Source organism: Labeo rohita, chromosome 1 (assembly GCF_022985175.1).
Source record: "Labeo rohita strain BAU-BD-2019 chromosome 1, IGBB_LRoh.1.0, whole genome shotgun sequence".
In the NCBI taxonomy this organism is placed as follows: domain Eukaryota; kingdom Metazoa; phylum Chordata; class Actinopteri; order Cypriniformes; family Cyprinidae; genus Labeo; species Labeo rohita.
In genome coordinates, this window is record NC_066869.1 from 38,767,192 (window position 1) to 38,793,688 (window position 26,497).

Here is a 26,497-nt window from a genome sequence, read left to right on the forward strand (position 1 = left end):
TTGTATAGTTAAGCCTTTGTGACTTTGTGAAGTCTTGTTGTTTTGATGTGCATTTTAATTGACAGTATTTTTTTTTCATAGGACTTTACTTTTGTATCTTAACTTTGATTTTCGAAAATGAAGCTGCACTTAGATTCCAAAACCTATTAGACCCAATTTTAGACTCCCCAAAAGCACAATTACCTATGTTGAAAGGATTTTGTGATTGTATGTGATTGTACATGTTTTGTTTTTCATTGAGTATGTGTCTGAGTGTGATGGTGTAGAATATAGTGGTGCTGTTTCAGTTTGGGGTCAGTAAGGTTCGTTTTTTGTTTTGTTTTTTTCCCCCCAAAGTTAACATACAAAAGACAGTTATGTTAAATTTTAATAATATTTCGCAATATTACTGTTTACTCTATTTTTGATCAAAAACTTGGTAAGCATAGAAAACGTACAGAAGCCTGTTTCTACCAGATAAATTCACAATTCTGACAATTCTTTTTTCACAAATGTAAGTTTATATCTCACAATTCTGACTTAATAACTCGCAATTGTGTTGTAAAGTCAGAACTGTGAGATATAAACTGTCAAAAATCAATTCTGACTTAATTTCTTAGAATTGCAAGTTTATCTTGCCTTTTTTCCTTAGAATTGTGAGATATAAACTCACAATTGTGAGAAATAAAGTCAGAATTGCCAGATAAAAACTCACAGTTCTGACATTTTTCTCACAAATACGAGTTTATGTCTCACAATTCTGACTTTATAACTCGCAATTGCATGTTATAAAGTCAAAAGTGCGAGATATAAGTTTGCAATGCTAAAAAACATCACAATTGCAAAATATAAACTGTCAAAAATCAATTATGACTTCATTTCTCAGAATTGTGAGTTTATCTTGCAATTCTGACTTTTTTTTCTCAGAATTGTAATATAAACTCACAGTTGTGAGAAATAAAGTAAGAATTGCCAAATAAAAACTCACAATTCTGACATTTTTCTCACAAATGTGAGTTTATATCTCACAATTCTGACTTAATAACTCGCAATTGTGTTATAAACTCAGAATTGCGAGATATAAACTGTCAAAAATCAATTCTGACCTAATTTCTTAGAATTGCAAGTTTATCTTGCCTTTTTTCCTCAGAATTGTGAGATATAAACTCACATTTGTGAGAAATAAAGTAAGAATTGCCAGATAAAACGCCACAGTTCTGACATTGTTCTCACAAATATGGGTTCATGTCTCACAATTCTGACTTTATAACTCGCAGTTGCATGTTATAAAGTCAGAAGTACGAGATATAAATTTGCAATGCTAAAAAAAGTCACAATTGCAAAATAGAACTGCATGATGAATGACTTCATTTCTCAGAATTATAAACTCACAATTGTGAGATAAAATTGTCAGATAAAAACTCACAGATTTTCTCACAGATGTGAGTTTATATCTCACAATTCTGACTTAATAGCTCGTAATTGTGTTATAAAGTCAGAATCGCAAGATATAAACTCACAATTCTGAGAAAAATGTCACAACTGAGCGATATGAACTCGCAATTCTGAGAAAAAAGTCCAAATTGTGTTTATGTCTCACAATTCTAACTTTATAACTCGCAATTGCAAGTTTATATCACAATTCTGAGAAAAAAAAACATCAGAATTGTGAGTATCACTGTAAGGTAAAAAGACATAATTATCTTTTTTTTTTTTTTTTTTTTTTTTTTTTTTTTTATTCAGTGGTGGAAACAGGCTTACATAAAAACTTCTTTCAAAGACATAAAAATATCTCACAGATCCCAAATGTTTGAATGGACATGATTGGATTGGATTGAGAAACACATTTACTTAGAAAACCCCCATTGCACTAATCTTGTAGTCTTGTGTTTTTGTTTTCAGTTGGTGCTCAGTTTCACCATCACGTTTCAAAAGACAGCAGGCTGCATTCTGGGGCCGGCTGCCCGCCGGGCTCAGGACCTCCATCAATTACTGCTCTATCTCAATGCAGCCACGGGGGTTTCTGGAGTCCCAGTGTTTTCTGGTGTTTTCCAGTGAATCGTCTTCCCTTGTCAGGGAATTTTTTTTTTTTTTTTCCACTCCAGGGTATGCAAGGCAGAGTGTTTATGTTTGTGTGTGTATAAAAAGAGCTACCTGACTCAAACTAGCTGTAAGATCAGAGCAGAAGCAACCGCCCCTAAAGTCAGAAGTCGTCTAGATGCTCTCCCTCACTTACTGCTCATGGACTACAGCAGATCACAGCTTTGCTGTGCAAAGGAAAACAGAGAAAGCAACAACCACACACGTTTTCCTTGTGTTAGCAGCTGGCATCAAAGAAATACTGAAACTTGTGGGGGGGGTTTTCTTAGAATTTCCACTGGTTGCAGCTATTTTATGTTGGTTAGTGCTGCAAAAGTCAATTAAAGTTTTCTATCACCCTCGTTCATAAAATTGACTTTAATTTAATTTAATTTAATTTCGTAAATAAGACGGAAAACATTTTGTGCATTTTGGACATTCATTTACATGACAACGGTGTTTTGGGGGCCTGAAAACACACACTTTTGTAAACAGGCTTTAAAGTACAGTGGAAAATGATATTGTCTCTGTGTAAACTACAAACACATGACAGTTTTACTGTTTTTAGTACAACGTTGTTGTGTAAATGAGGCGTCCACTCTGAGGTGGAAAGAATCAGACCTATCTGTTGTATAAAACACAACATTTCCTAGTCTTTTCAGCTGGGAAATGCTATATTAATGTTCAGATATGCCTTTAGAAATTGAATAACCTGATTCTAAATATACCATATACAGTAGATCTGCTTTCCTAGCAAAAACACAGCACGCATTATCTGACTCTTATGGCCTCTTTTATGATAAATGCAAAGATTTTAAATTAAATCTCAGACTATTTGTGTCCCATGGAGCTTTATTAAGTACACAGCAGGACTAGAAATTAACCAGTATCATTGAAAGTGATAAAAATGCCCCAGATATGTAATGTTTAGGGGCAAAAGTCAGTCCCCACAGAGACCTCCTCTGTTTTGTTCAGACTCATTTTTTGTTTAGTATTGATTTAGTGCCTTTGCAGTCACCATAGTGACTTATAGCTGTCAGATATCTATACTCACTGTCTCAGAGGGGAGTATTGTTGATTGTGTAGCTGATATGAAATATTTTTAGATTACATTTTTATAATGTAATTGAATAATATAATTGAACTCTATTTAATCAAAGCATTTGATGTAAAATGATGCCAAATAATGAAGGTGAAAATCTTAATAAAGTTAAAATAAGACTTACTTTTCCATTACACAACTTTAAGCAGATGCGATGTGAATTTACTTGCATACTGAGGGTTTGTTACCAATTTGGAGTCACCTAACACTCGCCAGTGTGCCCTCTATGTCCTCTCTTTGACATTTACTCTCTCTGCCGGGTCGTTGCCTTCAGGCTGTCACTGCTCTCTCGACATTGTCTGAATATTTAGGGAATTTCGTAGCATGGATTAGCTTCTAAACAGGCAGCAAAGTTACACTGTATCACCTCTAGCTCCCACACTCCTGTTTGCTGTTTGTTTCCCTCCTCTCCTTGTTCTCTCGTCCCTGAACCCACTCGCTGCAAGAACATTAATCTTCAAACAGAAATTGTATAGAGGTGCTGAGAGCCAGAGAGCTGGGCCGTCCTCCGATAGCTTGGCCCAGGAGTACAGAGGTCTCTGTTTTTATAATATGGCCCATAAGTTCAGGTGATTGATGCACCGTTGCGTTGTGGTGAGCATGAAGCGGGAACACTGCGATCATGACTTTATCCTGTGTTCATAAGGGAGTCGCTTAAATATCTGAGAGCTGTAGTTTGTCATAGTCATTGTAGTTTTAAGATGAGGGTTCTCAACCTTGGGGTCACAAACCAATGGGGTTGCTGGAATTGCAGATGAGAATGCGGGACATTTATATGAACTGCAAGTGGCACTTTTACCCAGGGCCTTACCTTTATTTAAATTGTTTGTTTGTTAAAATTAAATAATAATTAAATATCAAAGTTTCCACAAACAAAATATTAGGCAGCACAACCATGTTGTGTCAGCTGTAATAATAAGAAATGTTTTTTGATCATTATCAGCACATTAGAATGACAGACTAGAGGTCTGTAAGATTAATGGTTGCTGAAAATTCATCTTTGCCATCACAGGAGTATATACATTTTTTCTATTTTAATAATTTAAAAATTTCAAAACATTTTTTTTACAATATTCATTATTATACATCAATACTTTTTCAAAAGTTACTTAAATGCACCCTTTAGGGGTCAATAAAAAAATTGATTTTAAGACTGAATAGTGTCTGCAGACTCACATGAATTTTGGGGCCTTAAAACATAGGTTAAGAACCAAATCCTCTACTTTAGACTGAGTTTTGAGAACATCCTGACCTCATGACCCCCAGAGCTGTGTGTTTCAGGAAAATGGCAGTCTGAAATAATGCTCCTCATGACCTTCTTGCAGGAACGTAGTACCTTGCTAAATTATTGGGCGACAGGATTTAGTTGGAGGTGTTGATGGGATGTGTGCTGGAAGTGAGCTGGTGATGAAATACAGTATCAAGCTTGTGCTGTCAGATCTTGTTTTCATTCTCTCTCTCCATCCCTCCATCCTTCTCCGCTAACCTGAGGCACCCCGCTGTTTGCCACGAGGTCCCTGCACAGATGATTGAAAACGAGGGACAGGAAAGTAATCCGTGCATGGGCTGTTCTCACGCTCCAACTCCAGCTGTGAGCTCGTCTCTGCTCTGAACACCTCCTCCAGAGGCCAAACAACTGAGAGGACATTGAGGGAACACAGCATCTGCTTTTTGTCTTATTGACTTTTCATTTTTAGAAGTGTAGACTGCATAATGAATGGCTTCTCTGCTTTGAGAGAGTGGGAGATGATTTCATTAGCGCTGGGTGACAGAGAGGACATGAGTGAGAGATGCTCTAGGGGGTGGACAAGGACAACAGGAAAATGTGTGTGTGACAGTGGGGACTCAGGTGTGGGACAGGGATGTTGCCAGTATCCTTTGCCACCGTCCTTTACAAAAGGTTATCATTTAGCTTTTCCTTTCATTTTAAAGGCAATTAGGTGTCATGAAAAATTCTGCCTACCCGTTAAATTGAGTTTCTATTGGCTGAAATAACTTAATGAGGTAAGTACTCAGTAATACACATAAGTATTCAGACTCTGTTAAGCTTGATTGGAAATCTTAAAAATAGCTTTGATGTTTGTCAGCTGAACTGTTATTGTGACCATTATAGTTATAGATTGTGAAATGAAATGGTTTGCTTAGCACTGCGGGGTAATTTAGAAAATGCTAAATTTACAGTATTAAAAAAAGCAGAAATTCATTAAGATAAACAGACAGAAAACTGGTGAACAGACAGACAGATAGCCAGACAGACAGTTAGATAAACAGACCAACAGACCGACAGACAAATAGACCAATAGACAGGTGGTCAGACAGAGGGACAGAGAAACAGACAGATAGATAGACAGACGAACAGACAGAAATTCCAACAGACAAATGGACTGATGGACAGACAGACCAATAGACAGACAGAAAGACCAACAGACCGATAGACAGATGGACAGACAGAAATACTGACAGACAGATGGACAAACAGACAGACAGACCAAGAGACAGATGGACAGACAAATAGACCAACAGACAGACAGACAGATTAACAGACAGACAGACAGATAGACCGGCAGATGATAGACAGATGGACAGACAGATAGACAGACGGATCGACAGAGAGACCAATAGACAGCTGGACAGACAGACGGATGGACAGAGAGACCAACAGACAGACGGACGGATGGACAGACAGACAAATAGACAAACAGACCAATAAGACAGAGAGACGGACAGACAGACCGATGGACAGATAGACTGATAGATGGATGGACAGACAGACAAACGGATGGACAGACAGACAAACAGACAGATAGACTGACTGACAGACAGACAGAATGAATGAATGGACAGACAGACAGACGGACAGACAGACCGATGGATAGACAGACAGACAGATAGATGGACAGACAGACCAATGGACAGACAGACAGACAGAAAGAAAGACAGATAGACAGACAGACCAATAGACAGACAGAAGGACAGATAGACAGTGTTTTTTTTTAAGTTAAAACAAAGATTAATGCAGTATGTATTACATAACATTTTAATAAACTACATTGTTTACTACTCAGTATACCAGTTTAGCACACCGCTAATCAGTTAGCCTGCTGTCCTATATGCAAATGTTCAATTATACATTTAAAAAAATATTCTGGGTTTGGTTTGATTAGCCATTTTACTACCCCATTGGTGTTCTACATGTATTGAACTCAACAGACCGTCTGAAATGTTCATGACAGCAGCATCTACCAACAGAGACTAACAAGATCAAGCTAACCTACCAAACATGAACCGCTGACTGAATCTGCTAATTTGGTGTTTACTACTTCAAATCGACATGACATTAAAAGGGGCATAGACAGTAATTCGTTGGTGCATTTCGTCACTTCAAGGACAACAATTCTAGATGAAGTTTCATCAGAATAAGTTATGTATGTATGTATGTATGTGTGCATGTATATATGCATGTATGTTTTTGAATTTCAGTCAGTCCAGGAGAGCTCAACATAATATTATTTCTTTTTTTAAGTTTTTAGTCCACTGCATCCACTGCACTGCATAAGGGAACCAGTTCAAATATAGTTATACCTGGAAATTTCAAAAACAGCCGCCTTGAATTGCTCAAGTCACCAATTATAAGTTTCACAGCACCAAAAATCCAGTGATTTGAGTGATTAGTTCCAACTAATTAATCATGATAAGAATACTTTGGCAAAGTGTGCATGCATGTAGAGGAACATTTAGAAATTTAATGTGCTGTTTTATGTTGTGTAATTTAGCCAGAATAAATTGCTAGTTTTAAATGAATATCATCATTTGCAATGCTACATTGCCGCTTAGAGGTAGTGAGCTTAAACTCTCCAAGGAGAGAAAGCAAGAGAGAGAGAGAACCTAAAGGACGTATGGAGATTAATGCGCACAAATACACACATCAGTCTTCAGGGCTGTGTTTGCTGATTATGACAACAGCTCTGATTATTTGTCTCTTTACACTGTCCACAAACCACACCCAGACACATGCACACACACCCACTGATTAATGCAGGTCATCAAAATTCACCCATTTTGCCTTTTTATTGATGAGGGTGATACGGTTCAGATAAATAATTTATATTTGCAACTTTTTTTTTTTTGTTTGTTTTGCCATTATTTTATGCACTGGTTTGCTTCATGTTTGGTTGGTTAGCTTGATCTTGTTAGTCTCTGCTGGTAGATGCTGCTGTCATGAACATTTCAGACCGTCTGTTGAGTTCAATGTAGAACATCAGTGGGGTAGTAATTTGTATTGCTTAATCAAAAACCCAGGATATTTTTAAAAATGTATAGCAGGTTAACTGGATAGCCATGTGCTAAACTGGTACACTGAGCAGTGAACAATATAGTTTATTAAAACGTTATGTGATACATACTCATTTAATACATACTCGTTTTATATCTGTCTATTTATATACATACATGTGTCTATTTATCCATCTTTATATCTCCTTTAATCTTTGTTTTTCTATCTCTCTGTCGGTCTATGTCTTTCGGTCAGTCTGTCTGTCTGTCCATCTGTCTGTTGGTCTATTTGTCTGTCTGTCTGTTTTGTCTGTCCGTCGATCGGTCTGTCGGTCTGCATGTTTGTCTGTATTTCTATTTGTCTGTCCTTATGTCTATTTGTTTGTCTGTCTGTCCATTTGTCCGTCTGTCTGTCTGTCTATCCATCTGTCTATTAGTTGTCTGTCTGTTTGTCTAGTGTCTATTTTTGTTTTGTTTTTGTTTTTTTGTAATTTTGTTGTGTTTTGGTCATTTTTATTAAATTGTGTTGTTTTTATAATTGTGTGTGTGTGTGTGTGTGTGTGGGTGTGTGTATACATTGTTAAATTACATAACACTAGCTGATTTTTTGTTTTATTTTTTGAACTATTTTATGTCAATTAACTGTTTTTTATAACATTTAGCATATGATGCATTATTATATTATATTATATTATATTATATTATATTATATTATATTATATTATATTATATTATATTATATTATAATTATTTTTATCTGACCCCAGCACACCTTGGCATCCCAGACTCCAGTTTGAAAACCCCTTGTTGTAAGAAATGCTGTAGAATAACAAAACTCCACATTTATAATGCATTTCCATCTTATGCCATGAAAGGCCTTGACTGATCACTCTCAATGCTTTCCTCAAGGTAATTTTTGAATTCACCTGACAAATTTAACAAATGTCAGGGTTTTTTTTTCACATTATTTGTGAGATGCAACAAGCATCTCTTCATTTTAACACCATCTGGTTTTCCACAGCAAGGTCATTTATTCTTGCCATTTCAGTCTGAGGGAAAACTTCCATTTCCTCCAACCTCAAAACAACAATTAATCATCAATCCTCAGTTTTGATGAGGGGTAAATCAGTATTAATTAATATTCAAGAGTGGGTCATTAATATCCGCTGAATATCATTTCTCATTTAAATCACCTGGATGAGTGGAAGGCGCTGTGAGATCCGTGAGATGGTGCAGTCTGAATGGCTTTATGAAAGTGAGAATGTCCTTGTCCAAATAATGAGTGTTTACTCCTTACATGTACATTCACTCAGAACAATCACTGAAGTAATCAAGCACTCGAACCTTGCTCTTGAATTATGCTAAAATTAAATGCGATCCAAACAAATATGAGGTAATCATCAGTTGTGAACAACATGGCTTTAATTATGAATTGCTAAGGTCTAATAAATATTTTGCAATTTAAAGTGTACGTTTTGATCTAGGAAACTTTAATTGCAGGATCCTAATGTTTGGGCCACTAGAGATGTTTAACAGAAAAGAATAAAGAATAATATTTTATTGTTTTCTATCTACAGCCATATGCGATTATCCAGTGAATCATATTTTCATTTAGTCTAGAATCACTGCTTGCTGATTCAATTGAGCCGTGTTAAATCAATATTTCTGTTTAAATAATTGTTCAGGTTTTCTGCTGGATGCACAGACAGCTTGGTCTTTTGGATATGCCACAACTCACAAATCATAACTTTAATTATCAGAGCTGTTTGGACTGAAAGGAAGGAAGAATAGAAGAAAGCAAGCAAGAAAGAAGCAAATCTGTCTCTTCATAATCCTGTGTTGTGTTTCTGTCATATCCTCTCTAAAGATGATCATGCTCTGTAGTGGATCTATGAGCAAATCTCTGGCCACCGCTGTGCAGTGATATGGTCAAGAGAGGATTAATCAAATATGAGTAGAAATTAACACTTTATTAGCATTCTCTCCTCTTGGTCTCATCAGCATAATCAAAATTAGACTTGCCTTATCCTCAAGCACGTCTTTAATCACTATCCAACATCATTTTTACCCTTTTTTTAATTCAATTTCCTTTTTTCAGTTATTTTTTTTTACTCAAAAGCTATAGTGATGAGAGACTTTCACTGATATGCAACAGATCTTCCTAATTGAAAAAGAATAAAATATAAAGGAAAGAATAAGCAATTAATTAATGAACAGCATGCTTCTTTTTTATTTTTAAAACAATCCGGCAATGAATCTCTGTACTGCAAAAAAATGTAAGTTCAAAATCTGAAGATGTGCTCTACATTTGTTTCTTTAGGTCTGTGAAAGGATGTTTAAGCACAGCAGGAACAACAACTTCCTGCTGAGTTAAAGAACTGTAAAAGACATGTTGATCTGGGGCTCCTTCAGATCCCAAACTGAAATAAGTATGTCAACTCTGCTTTTTGAGACATGGGATAAAACAGGCTACAGAACTGAAAATATAAAGGTTTGCAAAAAGAAGATAATTTGGTTAAGTAATTATATATGTATATATGTTCAGAAGTGTTCAGTTACTTAATCAATGCAAAATTTCAACTCATGTTTTAAGTAACAGTCCCCCAGGTCACTTGTTTACCAATGGATCCTTTGCAGTGAACTTGGACTCAGAATGAGAGTCCAAGTTTATCAAGATGTTTTTACCTTGTAACCATTGCATCCAGCTAAAACGCAAGTTCTCTATTTGTAATATTTCTTAATTAAAAAAGTTGTCTTGTCTGAATCACCGTTTACAAGTCAAAACAGTCTAAAATTTGGATTATTATGGATTGTGAACTCATATTTTGTCCAGAAGCAACAGTTAAATCCAATGGCAGATTCTGACGGCACCCATTCACTGCAGAGGATCTATTAGTGAGCAAGTGATGTAGTGCTGAATTTCTTCAAATCTGTTCTGTTTTCTTAATCAAAGATCAGTTTTAATAATTTTACGTTAAATATGAGTTCAAATATGTTTTTAGTTTCATCTCTTCTGACAGAAAACAGTGCAAATGTTTCTTTAAAACAGAGGCTACATGTTTATTTTTCAAGGTATGTACACTTAACAAATGTAACGCATTGAGGTATAGCCTGAGGCCAAGTCACATTTTTAATACAATTAGATAGTATCAAATGGATTTTTTTATTCATTTATTTTTCTTTTTAACTTTAAAATAAAAATGCTGCTTATCAGCAGTTGGCAGGTTGAATGTGATGTGTTGGCCCATGCATTACGAATCCATGTTAAGCAATGTATCTTCTTAATGTACTATCTGAAAAAATTGGATAGTAAAGAAAGCCATGTTGGAAAAGATGGCTAAATTAAATCCCAAAATTTGCATTGTTATAGGCTATTTTAATGTACTCCTATCTTTGCCATAGGGTGCCTGAAGAAAGGGCAGGGTGTCTTATAGCACAAACACTGAAAAAAAAATGAGAGGACAGGCAATGAATGCTTGAAGAGGGCTAGAAAGACAATAGACGGTGGTGGAGAAAGGAGAGAGTGGGCTTTAGGAAAAAAGAGAAGTTTACTTTCTGTCACACACACATAATGTGGGCAAACAAACAAAGGCAAGTTTGCTCTCCAAGGTCACCTAAGACATGGAAGATATGATAGCTGTGATGAATAATATAGTCAGTGATGCCATTGCAGTGTTTGTTGGGGCAGTGCTTTAAAAGCTACTGAGATTCCAGTGACAGTGTAGTTTTTAGGCCAAGTCACGCTTGGTGAACAAAGTCAAGATCAGTTTCATTTACGTCTCTCAAGTCAGCCCTCTGCATGAGCTCCTTCTCTAATTCATAACCTTGCATTGGGGTCTAAATAAGAAAGGCTTTCCATATTAAACTGTAATGTAGAAGTATTTTTTATGGAGCCCTGTTTATGTCACTGAATAAAAGATTTTAAAAAAAGGTTATTGTGACTTTTTATCATGCAATATCATGCAATTCTGACTCTCACAATTCTGAGTTTATATCTCGCAATTCTGACTTTATAATTCACAATTGCAAGTTTGTGTCATGCAATTCTGACCTTTTCTTGCAATTCAAGTTTATATCATGCAATTCTGACTTTTTCTCACAATTTTGAGTTTGTATCTCGCCATTCAGATTTATAACTTGCAGTTGCAAGATTATATCACGCAATTCTGACTTTTCTCAAAACTGCGAGTTTATATATCACAATTCTGACTTTATAACTCGCAGTTGTGGGTTTATATCTTGCAATTCTGAGTTTAGAACTTGCAGTTGTGGGTTTATATCATGCAATTCTGAATTTTTCTCAAAAGTGTGAGTTTATATCTTGCAATTGTGACTTCATACTGTAACTTGCAATTGTGAGTTTACATCATGCAATTCTGACTTTTTCTCACAATTGAGAGTTTATATCTTGCAATTCTGACTTTATAACATGCAATTGCAAGTTTATCATACAATTCAGCCCTTTTCACAGTTGCACATACGCAAGTTTATTTCATGCAATTCTGCCTTTTTCTCACAATTTTTTTTTTTTTTTTTTTTTTTTTCCAAGTTGAATAAACTAACTTTAAAGGGAAGCAGGGTAACACATTATTTTAAGCTTACTCAACAAATTGTGTTTTTTATTTTTTACAGTGTAGAACGCAAAAATAGTTCTGCAGGTAGTCCATGCTGACTATATAACTTGCAATTGCGAGTTTATATTTTTGGTATTTATGTATTTTTGGTATGTTGCTTTTATTTGCACGAAATGTTCCAGTGAGTTTTTTTTTCCACAAGATTTGAGGTTATTAGTCTGATTTTCTTCCCTGAATAACGTTATATTTAAAACCTTACATGAAATTTGTTGTCTGCATTTAACAACCGAAGATAAATTCTATTGAAGTCAAATTCCAGTTCAGTTCACTTCAGTTAAGATCATACTAAAAGGGTGTCTTCATATACTATATTTTATGTTTTATATGTGTACAACTTATTGGACAGAATGAAAGGTGTTTCATGTACTTCATCAGGTTGAAAAAATAATTAGAATTTCTATTTGGACCTTTTTTTAATTAAGCATATTTTTAGACATTTATTAATTAAGCATATTAATTAGGCGTACAAACACTTCTATAATTTGACACTGCAGAGGTCTTCAAACACCCTGGAAACAATGAGCAGCTGCTCTAATATTAACTTCCTTTTTGTCAACATTGTCAGCTGTCTTCTGAGGCAGCAACTGAAAATGAAATTCATTTCAATTAAGCTGTCTGTATGCATACAGTATAATAATATATTATCATTAATATTGTTATTACCACCTTTTTTTTCTTTTAACACAGCATGCCACAAAAAGACCTTTCCTGATTGGACGAGGTTTATGTGGGCTGCAAAGGTTAAAATATGTGTTATGATCTTGTTTCTCAAGGCCTTGTTCTTTTTCATCTCTTTCTATAGGCTCTGAGATGGTAGAAGCCCAGTGTCAGCGGTTCGAGGTGAGAAGTAGTGATGGCGAGAGAGTTCTCTTCTCTGCTGATGAAGATGAGATCAGTATTGGCACAGATAAACTGAGGGTCACAGGTATAAAATGCGCAAACACACATATTCATCCACTCGATCCAAGACTAGGGTCTCAAACTGTACCTTCCTTAGGGAAGATATTTTCATACAGTCCCTTAAGTGTTAGAGTTTATTTTAAATCTAGCCCATAAATCAGTTTTCACTGCTTTTTTGCATTTGCTTTGGACTGTAATGTTATATCATACAGTAGTTCTCCTAGGGATTGTTAGTACCCTTATACACACATATTTTTTTTCCGCATGATTTATTACACACCAAAAATACACATGTAATCGCACATCTGTATAAAGAAACAAAGCGTGCATGCTTGTATCTGTCAGCAAAGTTTGACTATGCATATTTTCACCAGATGCCTGACATGTAAAACAAGCTCAATCCCATTATAATCAAGCTGTCTGCAGCATTACGCCAATGTGCTTTGAGTTGATGGGCACACTTTTGTTTCTGACACATTGCAGCTAGTCCAGCACTTTATTTTACCCGTCCATCTGCGATCAAATGACTTCAAATAAAATAGCGCTTGTGAATCGATTTCTATGCATTTAGATCTTTTAATTTAAGTAATTCTGGCTGTTACATCAGAGCCAGGCCATCTTTGGTCTCTTAATGGGACCTGCCTGATGTGCAAGGAGAAAATTGCAGTTGTCAAGGAATACAGTCAGGCATCATTAGTCCACTAAACCTGCAGAGCACTAGGTGAGAGAGGGAAAGAGATGAGTCACTCCAAATGTGTGATATGCTTTTAAACAATAGTTTAATAAAAAAAAGTTAACAGTACATAAGTTTACATGCAACAAAATAATTGGATTGATGGCTCAATTTGATGGAAGAGCCTTCTTGTAAACAATTTGATCGATCTGATCAGCTTGATCTGAATTAAATTCCATTGGATTGTAGACCTGAAATAATTTGATCAATAGGAAATTCTAAGCATGTACATACTTGGAATATACCCAGATAGCAAGATGTCTGTTAAAGATCACTTGATCTGGAAAGCATCTGCTGTGTACAGACATCTGCGAGATGTCAGTTTTGCATACATTCTAAATCATAAACATCTTAAAGACATCTAACAGACGTTTATTTGACATCTTGTATTGCAGATGTAAATGCAGACGTCAAATAGATGTCTCCGTGATGTGTGCTATCAGGGTATTGCGGATTTAAATATCTTGCATGCATGTGCAGTGCTATAATGCATATGTTTCCATATGTTTTACGTCTTGCAAGCATGCCTGTATTTATTTCCATCTTTGGTATTATAAACTGGACAGAGACTAAATATTTACTAAATATTTGCTGTAGGACATCTTTTTAAATGTCTCAAGGCAAAAATGACATTTATATTTGTGACCCTGGACCGAAAAAAACAGTCTTAAAATGGGTCATCGGATGCAAACGTCACTTTTTCATGTTGTTGTTGAACATTAATGTGTGTTGGCAGTGTATGTACAAATCTACCCTATAATGATAAAAATCCATGCAGTGGTTTTTAATTAATCTGTAAAAATAATATCCCATTTTTCAAATCGAGCCGTTCTCAGATGCCTGTCGGTGTGCCGTCACACCCACAGAGGCCGCTCCCATGATAGTTGATTGACATGAGCGTCTTACCTCAGACCAGCTGTAATAGTACAGTAACCTTCCTTGTTTCGATGCTGAAGCAGGGATGTAAGTTAGACAAGAATATCTCCGATTGAGCGATTGAGGTGTTGTGTTGCTGGATGTAATAGTGAACATAGTGGTCGTCACTTACTCCCGACATCTGAGCCGCTGAAGATGCAGTAGATTACATTTGTTTGTGAAGGGAATGCACCTCCCGATTTACATATATCCGTCTATGTTCACACGAATCATTCGTGATCCAGCTTCACTTACAGCAGAAGTGAGTATAAGTGTTTTTTTTATGAATCTTTGCGATCGCCTTTCCTTATAACGTGGTAGTTAGGAAGTTTAGTGTCTAAACACAGCTAAATGTGGCTAAAGTAAACAAGCTCGTCATTCCACAGAAGGAAGACGGGGTGGGGTGAGCAGAGCTCATTTGCATTTAAAGGACAACCACTTAGAATGAGATGATTTTTGCAGAGCTCATTTTGACAAGGTAAAAAGAGTTTTTTTTATACAACCATTGAGAATTTTTAATCAAAGTATATTAAAGCCTTTTCATTAAGACCCTAAAGAATCATATCAACTTGTGGAAAATGGGCATCCGATGACCCCTTTAAGTAGCATAGGTATATTTGTAGCAATAGCCATAAATACATTATATGGGTCAAAATTATTGATTTTTCTTTTTATGCCAAAAATCATTAGTATATTAAGTAAAGACCATGTTCCATGAAGACTTTTTGTAAATGTTCTACTATAAATATATCAAAACTTATTTTTTGATTATTAATATGCATTGCTAAAAACTTTTTTCTCAATATTTTGATTTTTTTTTTTTTTTTTTTTTTTTGCATCCTCAGATTCCAAATGTTCAAACAGTTGTATCTCGACCAAATATCATCCTATCCTAACAATGGAAAGCTTGTTTATTTGGCTTTCAGATAATGTATTAATCTCAATTTCATAAAATTGACATTTATGACTGGTTTTGTGGTTCAGGGTTACATTTGTGGTGCCCCTGTTTACGTTAGTACAGTTACTTTCTCTGGTTCTACGTGTAATGCACATGTAAGTGAATATGTGGCTCTTAAAGGTAAACTTTCAGAATCTGAAATCAGATTGAATTAATTCTGATTGATGAAATGCATCCAAACAACCCCTTAGAGTAACTTACATTTTAGACTCAATATTGCCAGTTGTCTGTTTTTGCTCTAAACAATGAAAATAGTAAAGCCAAACTGAATTTGTTTCTTTTAGAAAAACACACGGTAGTGACTAGACTACATTATTAGTAGCAGTGGTTGAATGAATCAGTGTTTTGAATGAGTGGAAAATCTAATGACTCACTCATTTTTTTTTTTTTTTTCTGAAAGATTCTGTTTTTAACAAATTGTTTGAAATAATGATTCAGTGACTCACGTACTGTACTCACTCACATCTTTGGTCTAATGATGTGACCTGCGGAAAACATCATGTTATGTAATTTTTTATTAGAGCATATTTTTAGTTAATAGAAAATAGAATAAGTTTTTGTGCACTTACAGCTTTTTATACAGCATTCATTTTTTGACCCAACTTTTTCAAGATTTAAATATTTGCATGCACCTAGTAACCTGCCCTTATATTGAAATGCAAATATATTGTTTCAAATAGATTTCACTCATAAAGGCCTCTTGCTCTCACTCTGTCTTTTTTCCATCTCTGTCTGAAACAGTGCATGCTGGGAGGTCAAGTGGAATAGCTAGAGGTCAGGGACAAAGAGGGCACATGCTCAGTAATTGGGCAAATCTGTCCATTACCTCTTTTCACAAAAAGACATGAGTAGAGAGAGGGATCAAGGGAGGGAAATAGTGGTAGAGAACGAGAAAGATAGACAGCATGCATAAATGGAAGACAGTGGTTCCTTCAAGAGGTGAGACTGAAAGGCTAAAATGTGTCAGAAACAAAAACTGCCCTGGGGAGAGAAACAGAACAGAGAGAGAGAGAGTAAAGTGTTAAGGATATATTTTACTCAAAAATGAAATTTCTGCCATCGTTTACTCACCATCATGCCATTCAAAATCTTTATGATTTGTTCTCTTAAAGGAAATATAATATATAATATGTGCGAATATATTGTGAACATTTTTCAAAACTTTTCTATTTATGTTCCGAATGACAGTTGAATAAATCAATGACAGAAGTTTGATTTTGAATGAACTGTTCCTTTAAACTATTCCAAGCATGATTGTGGAGAAAATGAAGAAGAATAAAATAAACTAGGACAGACCGACACATAAAAAAAACAAATATGGAAGAACAGCTTACTTGTATACTTATAAGAACTCCATTAACAAGCACTTTTTAAGAAAAAAATATGCTGTTAAATTAGGAACATTTCAAATGTTCCAGAAATACAAGAAAAGCACTCAAGTCTACCAGTGTACAGCGCTTGTAATTTATCACTTTTATATATTTTCATATATTTTTCATTTATCGCTAATATATTTTAAAATGTCATTCATTCCTTTAATGCCAATGTGCTGATTTGGTGTTTCTTATTATTATCATGGTTAAAAATGTTTATTTTTAATTGTTTAAAAAGTTTATTTTAATTATTAATTATTAAAAATTTTCTGCTGGATTGCTTGATTGATTGTACAAATAGTGACGCTTTTCTTTTTAAAAAGGAAATAAACAAAAAAAAAAGAAAGATAAATAACATTTATTTGAAGTAGAAATCTTTTGTAACCTTCTATGTCTTCACTGTTACTTTTGATAAATTTTAATGCATCTTTTGCTACATAAAGGTAATAATAAAAAAAATCATACAACATGAAATTTCTTCCTTTTAAAAGTCATGTTTACAAATATTCAGTTGTTCACAAAGATGTTTTGCAATGTATATTCAGTTTTATTTCTTTATTACATTGATGACTTGCTAAATTAATATAGATATTGAATTAATAATAAGATGTTATGTCGCTAAAACGACAATTAACTTGTTAAAACGTCATAATTATCTCATTTAAACAGCAATATCTCGTAATAACAAGATGTCATTAAAACTACTTCTTTTTCTCGATACAACATATTTGCTCGTAATGAGGTGATATGTTGTTAAAACAACAATAATCTTGTTAACACAACAACATTATCTCATTTAAACATTTTCTCGTAATAACGAGATGTCAATAAAACAACTTTTTTTTCTCATTAAAATGACATTTTCTTGTAATAACGAGATGTTATGTCATTAAAGCGTCATCTTTTCTCGTAACAATAAGATGTTATGTCATTAAAACAACAATTATCTTGTTAAAATGGCAATTATCTTGTTTAACCAACATAATTATCTCATTAAAACAACAGTTTCTTGTACTAACGGGATGATATTAAAACTGCTTTTTCTCGTTACAACGACATATTTTCTTGTAATAACAAGATGTTATGTTAAAATGATGTAATTATCTTATTAAAGTGATATAATTATCTCATTAAAACATTTTCTCGTAATAATATGTCATTAAAAATACTTCTTTTGTTATGTAGTTAAAAGCTGTATTTCTGTTATCCCTCCTGCAGTAATTTAAGCAGTGTGCAGATTCGTGCAGTATTTTTTTTTTTGTTAGCGTGTTAGTAATACACACACACAGGAATGCGCAGCGGCACACAAACATGCCAAATATTAAAAATAAAAGGATTACAATGTAAAAATTATTATTGTGTACATAAATATAAAAATGTCTACATGTCATAATGGATAGTCAGTCGCTTTTGTATGCACACTGTTTTTTTGGTTTCACTTTCGCTTTCGAAAACGATCACGGGCAGCAAGGAGTGGAGAGTTTTGAAAGGGGGTGCACAGTAACTGATTTTAGTGAGCTCGTCCCGTGAATGCCCCCCCCACACCTCCCACACCCATGCTACTCTCTGGAGAATCTTTTAATCTTTGTTTTCGCAAATTCCGCCGTGTAAATAGCGAATCCACCGTGGTGCGACCCCAACTGGCTCTTAAAGGGAATGGGAGATGAGACTCTGGTTTAATACACGTTACGCCCAAAACACACCTATGACTCATTAAGAGAATAGGGACACCCTTTTACACCATGCGCTGGGCACGCCGACCATTTTTCCCATCCTTAAAATAGCAAAAGTGGATTCGGACACACGCCAATTGCACCTGCACCATGCGCTTTAGACCATGCACTTAAAATAGTGCTCTATGTCTTGAATAACGGGAAAAAGATATTGTTTTTTTTTTTTTTATTATGAGAAAAAATGTCAATTTAATGAGAAAATATGTTACTATTAGGAGAAAAGATGTCATTTTAATGACATAACATCTTGTTATTACGAGAAAAGATGTCGCTAAAACGACATAGCATCTTTTTATTTACTTAAAAAAGATGCTATGTCGAGTGACTTAATTGAGTGGAAAAAACAATATGTGTGGCAGCAATGTCACCATTATTTATTTGTTTGTTTGTTTATTTATTTCCCATATGGTTCTAATTCAGCTTTATATAACTTGTCACTCTCTGGTTTTCTCTTTATCTCTCTAGGCAACGAGGGAGTTGTGTTTAGTCATTCAGTGGAAACGCCACACGTTCGAGCTGAACCATTCCAAGACCTAAAGTAAGACATGCTTTCCTTATGTATCACATTATCATTCAATGTGTGATTCACACAAAGAACCACAGAGGGAGGGAAAGAGCTATAGAATGAGAAAAAGACTGGGACAAGACACAGAAGGATAGAGGAAAGTCATAAAACATGAACTTAATGAATGTCCACTTCCTAATTGTCCATAGAAGCTTTACATCCTCAATATTCAGTGACAAACTGTCCTATTTGCACTCTGTTATGAGAAAGGGGACGCAACCTCTTTGACACGCCCCATCCATCACAGCTGGATCAGCCAATCAGATTGATTTAATATCTTCTGTCTGCATTAGTCGATATCTGATTGGATGTCCAATAGGTCACTAACACATTGCGATGCTTCTCAGTTCCCCAAACTCCGACATTATCACTACAGGAAATGATGTAGTGCCATGATGGATGGAGTCACTTTAAGTGCAAGTAGGCAGGTTACTGAGGGGAACCGAGAGCTTTTACCGCCCAGTTTGGTTTGATGGAGCACTGCTGGATCCTTTCCAATCGCTTATGAACTTGCTTAATGCAAATACACCAGGATCAAATGTACTTTCATCGTTAGAAAAATTGGGGAAATGATTGGGTTAATGGAGGGATAGTGACATCTTATATTACACGTTCAACTTTCAATGGGAGTGTTGACCCTTTTTAGTTCCATTTCTTACCTTAATGGCAAACTTTATCAGGATTTGAACCATTAAGAGGTCAAGGATTGGCTAGTTAGCTTGGTCCACTTAGCCCCTTCTGGTCAATGCTGTAACTACACCATTTATAAGTATTCATTTATAGCCATTTAAAAGCAACAGTAAACTTTCTGCATATATTTTAAACCATCACTTTCATACTTCCACCCACATAATAATGTACATAAGGTGCTTCTCAAAAACATGTATTTAGATGGTTATTTATAGCTTTTGCTTTAGTGTGACAGTTGGAACAATTATTTTTAGATCAGTTTTGCCACTTACTTGCAATATTACAGTGCCGTTAAGTTTTAAACACTTGTGAGGATGCTTTCATAAATATATATACTAATGGTCAAGTTTGAAACAAGTTAGAAATTATATAAAACAAATCTTTTCTAACTTTATAAATGCCTTTACTATACATTTAATCAATTAAATGTGTCCTTGCTGAATAAAAGTATTAATTTCTTTAAAATATATATATATATTACTTGTCCCAAACTCTTACCCCAGATAACAGTCTATCACAGTTTTTCAAAATTAAAATTAATAAGAAAAGTCTCTTGAGCACTCTTCAAAGATAATATGACACTGAAGACTGGATTGATTGCTGCTGAAAATTGTTTCACCCTTATAGGAATAAATTACATTCTTTGTAACTAAAATAAATTCAAGAATCTAAAAATTGCCACAGTTCTTCTATGGATTTAGTCTTAAAGGGAACTCTGGGTATTAAGACTTGTATGGCTTAATATAACATAAAATATGTGTTTTATTAAAATATGTAGTAGAAAACTAATGAAAGACTTGCATTATTTAAAAAATACACACTGTTTTATACATATTTTGGACTGTTGGGCACCATTATTTCGATGATGTGAAATGGCTGCACTTGGCGAGCTATTGGTGGTACCTGTTGCTATTTTTACCGCAACACAGCTCAGAAAATAAAATACTAATACAATGCCACATCGTGCGGCTTTTGGTTGTAATTTTCAGTTGAAGGGCAGCAAGAGAATCGATGCAAGTCTTCACTGCTTTCCCTAGTGATAAGAAATGGAGAAAAGAATGGGAAGATGACTGTATAGAAATAAAACTTCCTAAAGACCCACATCTTTGTTCTCTCCATTTTAGCCCTGATGCCTTTGAGGCTTTTAGTAGACCACAGTTACTGAAAGAGATTACAAATGGCAGAGACAAGAAACGCTAGATGCCATCCTGGCAGGATGTAAACATGGCGATGGTTGTCATGACGCCACAGCCACTGAAGGAGTTTCTCAGTGCGGATTCACTCAATGTCCAGGGATGTTTAGACTCCTTGTGGGGAAAATCGATGGTATGACATTTACGCTTACACTGCCCTCCAAAAGTTTGGAAACACCCCTGGCAAAGTGCGGTTTTGGACAATATCAGCAAAAATCCTTATCATTTTTTTGGTGCAAATACATTAAAGTAACTTGAAGACCAGCAATAATTATTTTAATTTTGATAGCATAATAATTGCAATATACACATGTCAAAGTCAGACATACCCCTTTGCCAGCTGTGATGCCCAGTTACTAGTTTAAACTTGGCCCAGGTTTTTAAAAGATTTTTGGGTCAGTGCACCTTAATAGCTTAATTGCCAATTAAGTTTAGAATACAATGAATTTACGCCCAGATTATGCAGAGCTGTAATAGCTGCTAATGGTGGATATTTTGATGAATCGATTTTTTTTTTCTATGTATAAACTGTTTATGTAATAAAATGTGTTCGTAGTTTGTGTTGTCCCTTATCAGTGCAGAATTATCACAAATTAAAAAAGAGCTTCATGCCAATATTGTCCAAAACCCCAAACTTTTGGTGGGCAGTGTATATCCATCACCACCTATAAGCTTTTTTGGTAGCTGTGGTCATCGTATCCATATTTTATTTTCTGAGTTGTGTCGCGGTAAAGCCAGCAACAGGTAGCGCCAGTAGCTCGCACGTCATCGAAATGAAGGTGCCCCCCATAGCCCAAAATATGTGTAAAACGATGTGGATTTTTTAAATAACTCAAATCGTTCATGGGTATTCTACTACATATTTCAGTAAGAGACATAATTTACATTGTATTAAGCCATACAAGACTTAATACCCAAGGTTCCCTTTAAGTCTCAGTTGCTTCTGTTTCTTTATGCAATCCCAGACTGACTAGATAATAGCGAGATCAGATATCTCTGTGAATCATACCATCTGTTGTCAGACTCCTTGCACAATAATCTCACTGTATTACTAAAGTATTTACAAAGCAATCCTTACAGCAAAAGCGAAGTCTTTGTTTCAAAATTAATGATTTTGTAAAGCATCCAAATGTGCATAGACTTCTACATTGTACTGTATTAAATACTGTGCGTTGTTTTTCTGTTCACTGACTGTCCTTAGCCTCTAATAGATTAAGTGTCTCTATAACCTAGCCTAAACAAATAACACTTCAAAATTTTACCACATTTGTGCTCTCAAAAAGTTTTTTTGGGCAGTTAAAGAACATTGCTGTAATTTCATCCTTGTCTGCAGTCTGTTTCACAGTAGAGAGCAGACACTTTGATTGTGAAGTAATGCCGTAGTGAAAATCTGCAGATAATCACACACTCATCACGACTCCTTCAATCGCTCATGTCTTTTCTCCTCTCTCTCTAGAAATTTTCTGGTTGTTGTCTTCAGACAAAATCCAGCATTTTGAGCGACTTGTGTGCATTAACATTCCTTCAACATTTTGTGGGGATTAATGGCTTATTACACGCTTTACATGTTTCACTTCACTTTCGCCCTCATTAATTTGTAAATCGGATGCAGGAAACATATAAATCAAGTTCACTTTCTTCTAATTATTATTTTATCGAAGTGCGCTCACTAACAGCCAATTGAAATGAGCCAGCATAATGAGTTATGAGCCAGCTTTATTTCATCCTTGGTGTATGAAACTTTTGTAAACGATTGTTTGTCCAGTTTCCCACTCCCTCATCTCTGTCTCACCTTCTTTCGATCTCAGTGTCTCTGTCCCTCTTAGAGATCAGAATTAGGCAGTTAAAGCAAATGGAACATGTAATGACTTAATAGAGTCCATTAAAGGCTAATGTCTTATGATATGGTCTCACAGAGAGTTCAATTGCATCCTGTTGATATACTTTCTCACAGGTTCCTCAGCAGGAGTTGGACAGACCACCTTCAAAGTAACACTTGAGAATGGAGGCTTTTGATGAGCTAATAGCAAAGCTTTGATGAAAAGAACAAACACTTTTAAAAACACATTTGTCACATGTATTTTGCAGGGACCCCCCTCACACATTCAGGATTTTAGGATCTCAGTGGGAGCACAGTGAGATCAAGGGAGGCAAAAAAGTTGTAGATGCAAACCGATAAAGATTCATGAACAATCACCATTTTGCCCCCAGGCGGTGCACTTTACCTGTGGTTGGTCTAGGGAATTTTTTTTGATAAGTGGCTTTAGATAAAAGCTTCAGTTAAATGGCAAAGTAATGAAATGTAACTTAGTGTTGCAGCAAATGTTAAAGAATGCAGAAAGTCCTTTTCAATTATTTATAAACTCTCTAAAGTGATTTGCTGCTAATAACAAATGATACCTGATCCATGCTACTTTGAATGAAATGTCTGGTTAAGTAGTGCTAATTGTCAGGATAAAATATTTATGTGTTACTAGAGCTTAATGCATTTTTTGGTAATGATAATTTGACTTTCTTTAATGGGGTAGTTCACCCCAAAATGAAAAGTCCCTCATCAGTTCACCTTCATGTCTTTCCAAACCTGCATGTATTTCTTTTTTCTGCGGAAGACAAAAGAAGATATTTATATTTATAAGAAGGCCGCTCCCACGATAGTTGATTGACTTGAGCGTCTTACCTCAGACCCACCTTACATCAGCTGTAACAGTCCAGTAACCTCCATTGTTTCGATGCCGCAGGGATGTAAGTTAGACAAGAATATCTCAGATTGAGCGATTGAGGGGTTGTGTTGCTGGATGTAATAATGAACATAGTGGTCGTCATTTACTCCCGACATCTGAGCCACTGAAGATGCAGTGGATTACGTTTGTTTGTGAAGGGAATGCGCCTCCCGATCTACATAATCCATCTATGTTCACACAAATCATTTGTGATCCAGCTTTCCAGCTTTCCACCTTTCCTAATAACATGCTAGTTTGCAAGTTTAGCGGCTAAACGTGGCTAAATGCGGCTAAAGTAAACAGGCTCGTCACTCCACAGAGAGAAGAGAGGGGCGGGGCGAGCAGAGCTCATTAACATTTAAAGCAACCTCGACGAGAACAGGACAAATTTTGCAGAGCTGTTTTTGGCAAGGTAAAAAGGGTGTTGTTTTATACTACCATTGAGAATTTTTAACTAAAGTATATTATAGACTTTTCATTAAGACCCTAAAGAATCATATCAACTTGAAAATGGACATCCGATGACCCCTTTAAGGTATATCGAAAAACTCCCATCTCATTTTCTCCTCCAACTTCAAAATCGTCCTACATCGCTGCAGAAGTACCGACCCAGTGTTTACAAAGTGAACGTGCACGGAAGGTCAAACACCCTTTACAAAAAAAGGTAAAACAGCGATGTAGGATGATTTTTAAAATTGGAGGAGAAAATGAGATGGGAGTTTTTCTACATACCCTAACTGTCTTGAACAGGACTGCACAGAGTACATATGCGTCAAGACGAGCATTTGAGGTTAAAACATCCTGAAATGTTTTCCTCAAAACACATAATTTCTTTACGACTGAAGAAAGAAAGACATGAACATTTTGGATAACAAGGGGGTGAGTAAATTATCTGTAAATTTTTGTTCTGGAAGTGAACTAATCCTTTAACAAGTGGCACTGCCATTGATACACTCTTAGCACTGACTTTGTTACAGCAAATCTGTTTGCTGTGAAACCCACAAATGACTGATACTTGCTCATCTTGCTCATCTTTTGTTTCTGTAGTCTTTCATTAAAATTTCACAGTCTCATCTTATTTGGAAGCGTTAAAACATGCAACATTGTTGTGCTGCAGATCTTATGTAATCCTGCACACTGATTTGTTTTGTTTGTGATTCTGGGATGCTAGTCTGGAGTTCTGACAAATTTCTGACAAATGAGATTTTTTATTTATTCATTATTATATATAAATCTTTAAAACTATTCCAATAGTTATTAACTATGTAAAGGAACGGCTCACATGGAATGACTCAAAGGAAGGTAAATGTCTTTTGAGTTTGAGTAACTTTTTCTTTAATTAAATATATGTGCCGCTGAATAATGCGAACTGATATAATATTTACAGTTTGCAGTAATCGCCAGATTACGTAAATCACAATTGCTATTGGCCTGTTGTATACTGCACATATTTTTGTAAATTTGTGTAGATGATAAAGTAGCATCCAAGCCACTGGGAAAAGGCAACAGTGATAAAGCAAAAGTTTTGATTGCTGTGTACTAAAAACTGGCTCTACGTTGCTGGAACGCTGTTCCTATCAGCTGCTACTGGCTTTCCGTCTTTTATACTTCTTGGCACATTTCTGGTCATTTGCCTTCATTTGTTTAGTTCGATGCTTCCCTCTCAGCGCTGAGGTTTGAACTTGCCTCGGGCTCTCATTAATTAAACAGCAAATCTCCGACAAAGAAACATTACCACCATTTGAGACGGCTTGGATGGCCTCCATTTTCTCCTCCACCGCCCCACAGTCTTTTCTTTTCAGACCTTTGTGTAGTGACTGTCAGCTCAGCTGGTGTTGATGAAGGGCATGGACCAAGTTTAAGTAGACTGTAATAGCTTCGCTGTTGTTTTCCACCTCCCTTCCCCAACAGTAGGGTTTGGTCGTGCTGCTAATAGCCTAGCGAAGGGTGGGTAGGGTGAGAGTGCAACAGAGTCTTGCCATTAGCGATCAGTTAAGTCTGCCAGCTAATGCAGGGTATAATACGATGAGAATTGATCCAGCTGCCCTAGAGCTGATGAGAGAGTTTGGGAGTTTCGCTCAGAGTCCACATTCATCTAAAGCCACAGCGTACACCTCAGAAATCAACTCTCTGTTGATTTCTTTCTCCCCTCAATTTCACTAATATGTTTTTTGTCACAGAAAACACCTTTTGTGCCACCACAAGCTGCCGCGTTCACTTTTAAATTGATGTGGGAGTCTGTTTCAGTTGTTTGTTTGGTCTGTACAATGCTGAATTCTTCAGACAAATTATATAGGAGATTTGCAAAAATGACTAGCGTCAAACGTTTTTTTGCTAGTCTCTCCTAAAAGAGTGTGACTTCAGCAAAAATAACATCTCAAAGCTGGAAGGAGTCTATTTTCAGCATTTCTTTTTCTTAAGAAAAGTAGTTTTTTTGGATTGAAGCTTCTGTCTGAAAGATTTTAACAAGCAAACACACAGCATCTTTGTTTGAAAGAAAAGGAAAGAGTTGTGTCATGAGTGCACAACTGCCAGTCCTTCGGATCAATACTGGTGGGCCGCAGCTGAGAATCACATCTTGAGGGCAGCACATCAAACGTCTCCAGCCCTTTTGTTTTGGAGTTAATTATTCCATCCAGTCAAGCATCTTT

At 35.7% G+C, this 26,497-nt stretch overlaps 1 protein-coding gene across 2 annotated transcripts in view; it reads left to right on the forward strand.

Annotated features, from left to right (window-relative positions):
- LOC127167824 (zeta-sarcoglycan) overlaps positions 1-26,497 on the forward strand; it is a 309,249-nt gene that overhangs the window by 247,843 nt on the left and 34,909 nt on the right. For both annotated transcript variants that reach the window (XM_051114095.1, XM_051114105.1), the window contains 2 exons: positions 12,869-12,991; positions 19,144-19,216. In XM_051114095.1, the coding sequence (XP_050970052.1) occupies positions 12,869-12,991; positions 19,144-19,216 (196 nt within the window). The remainder of the gene's footprint in view (positions 1-12,868; positions 12,992-19,143; positions 19,217-26,497) is intronic.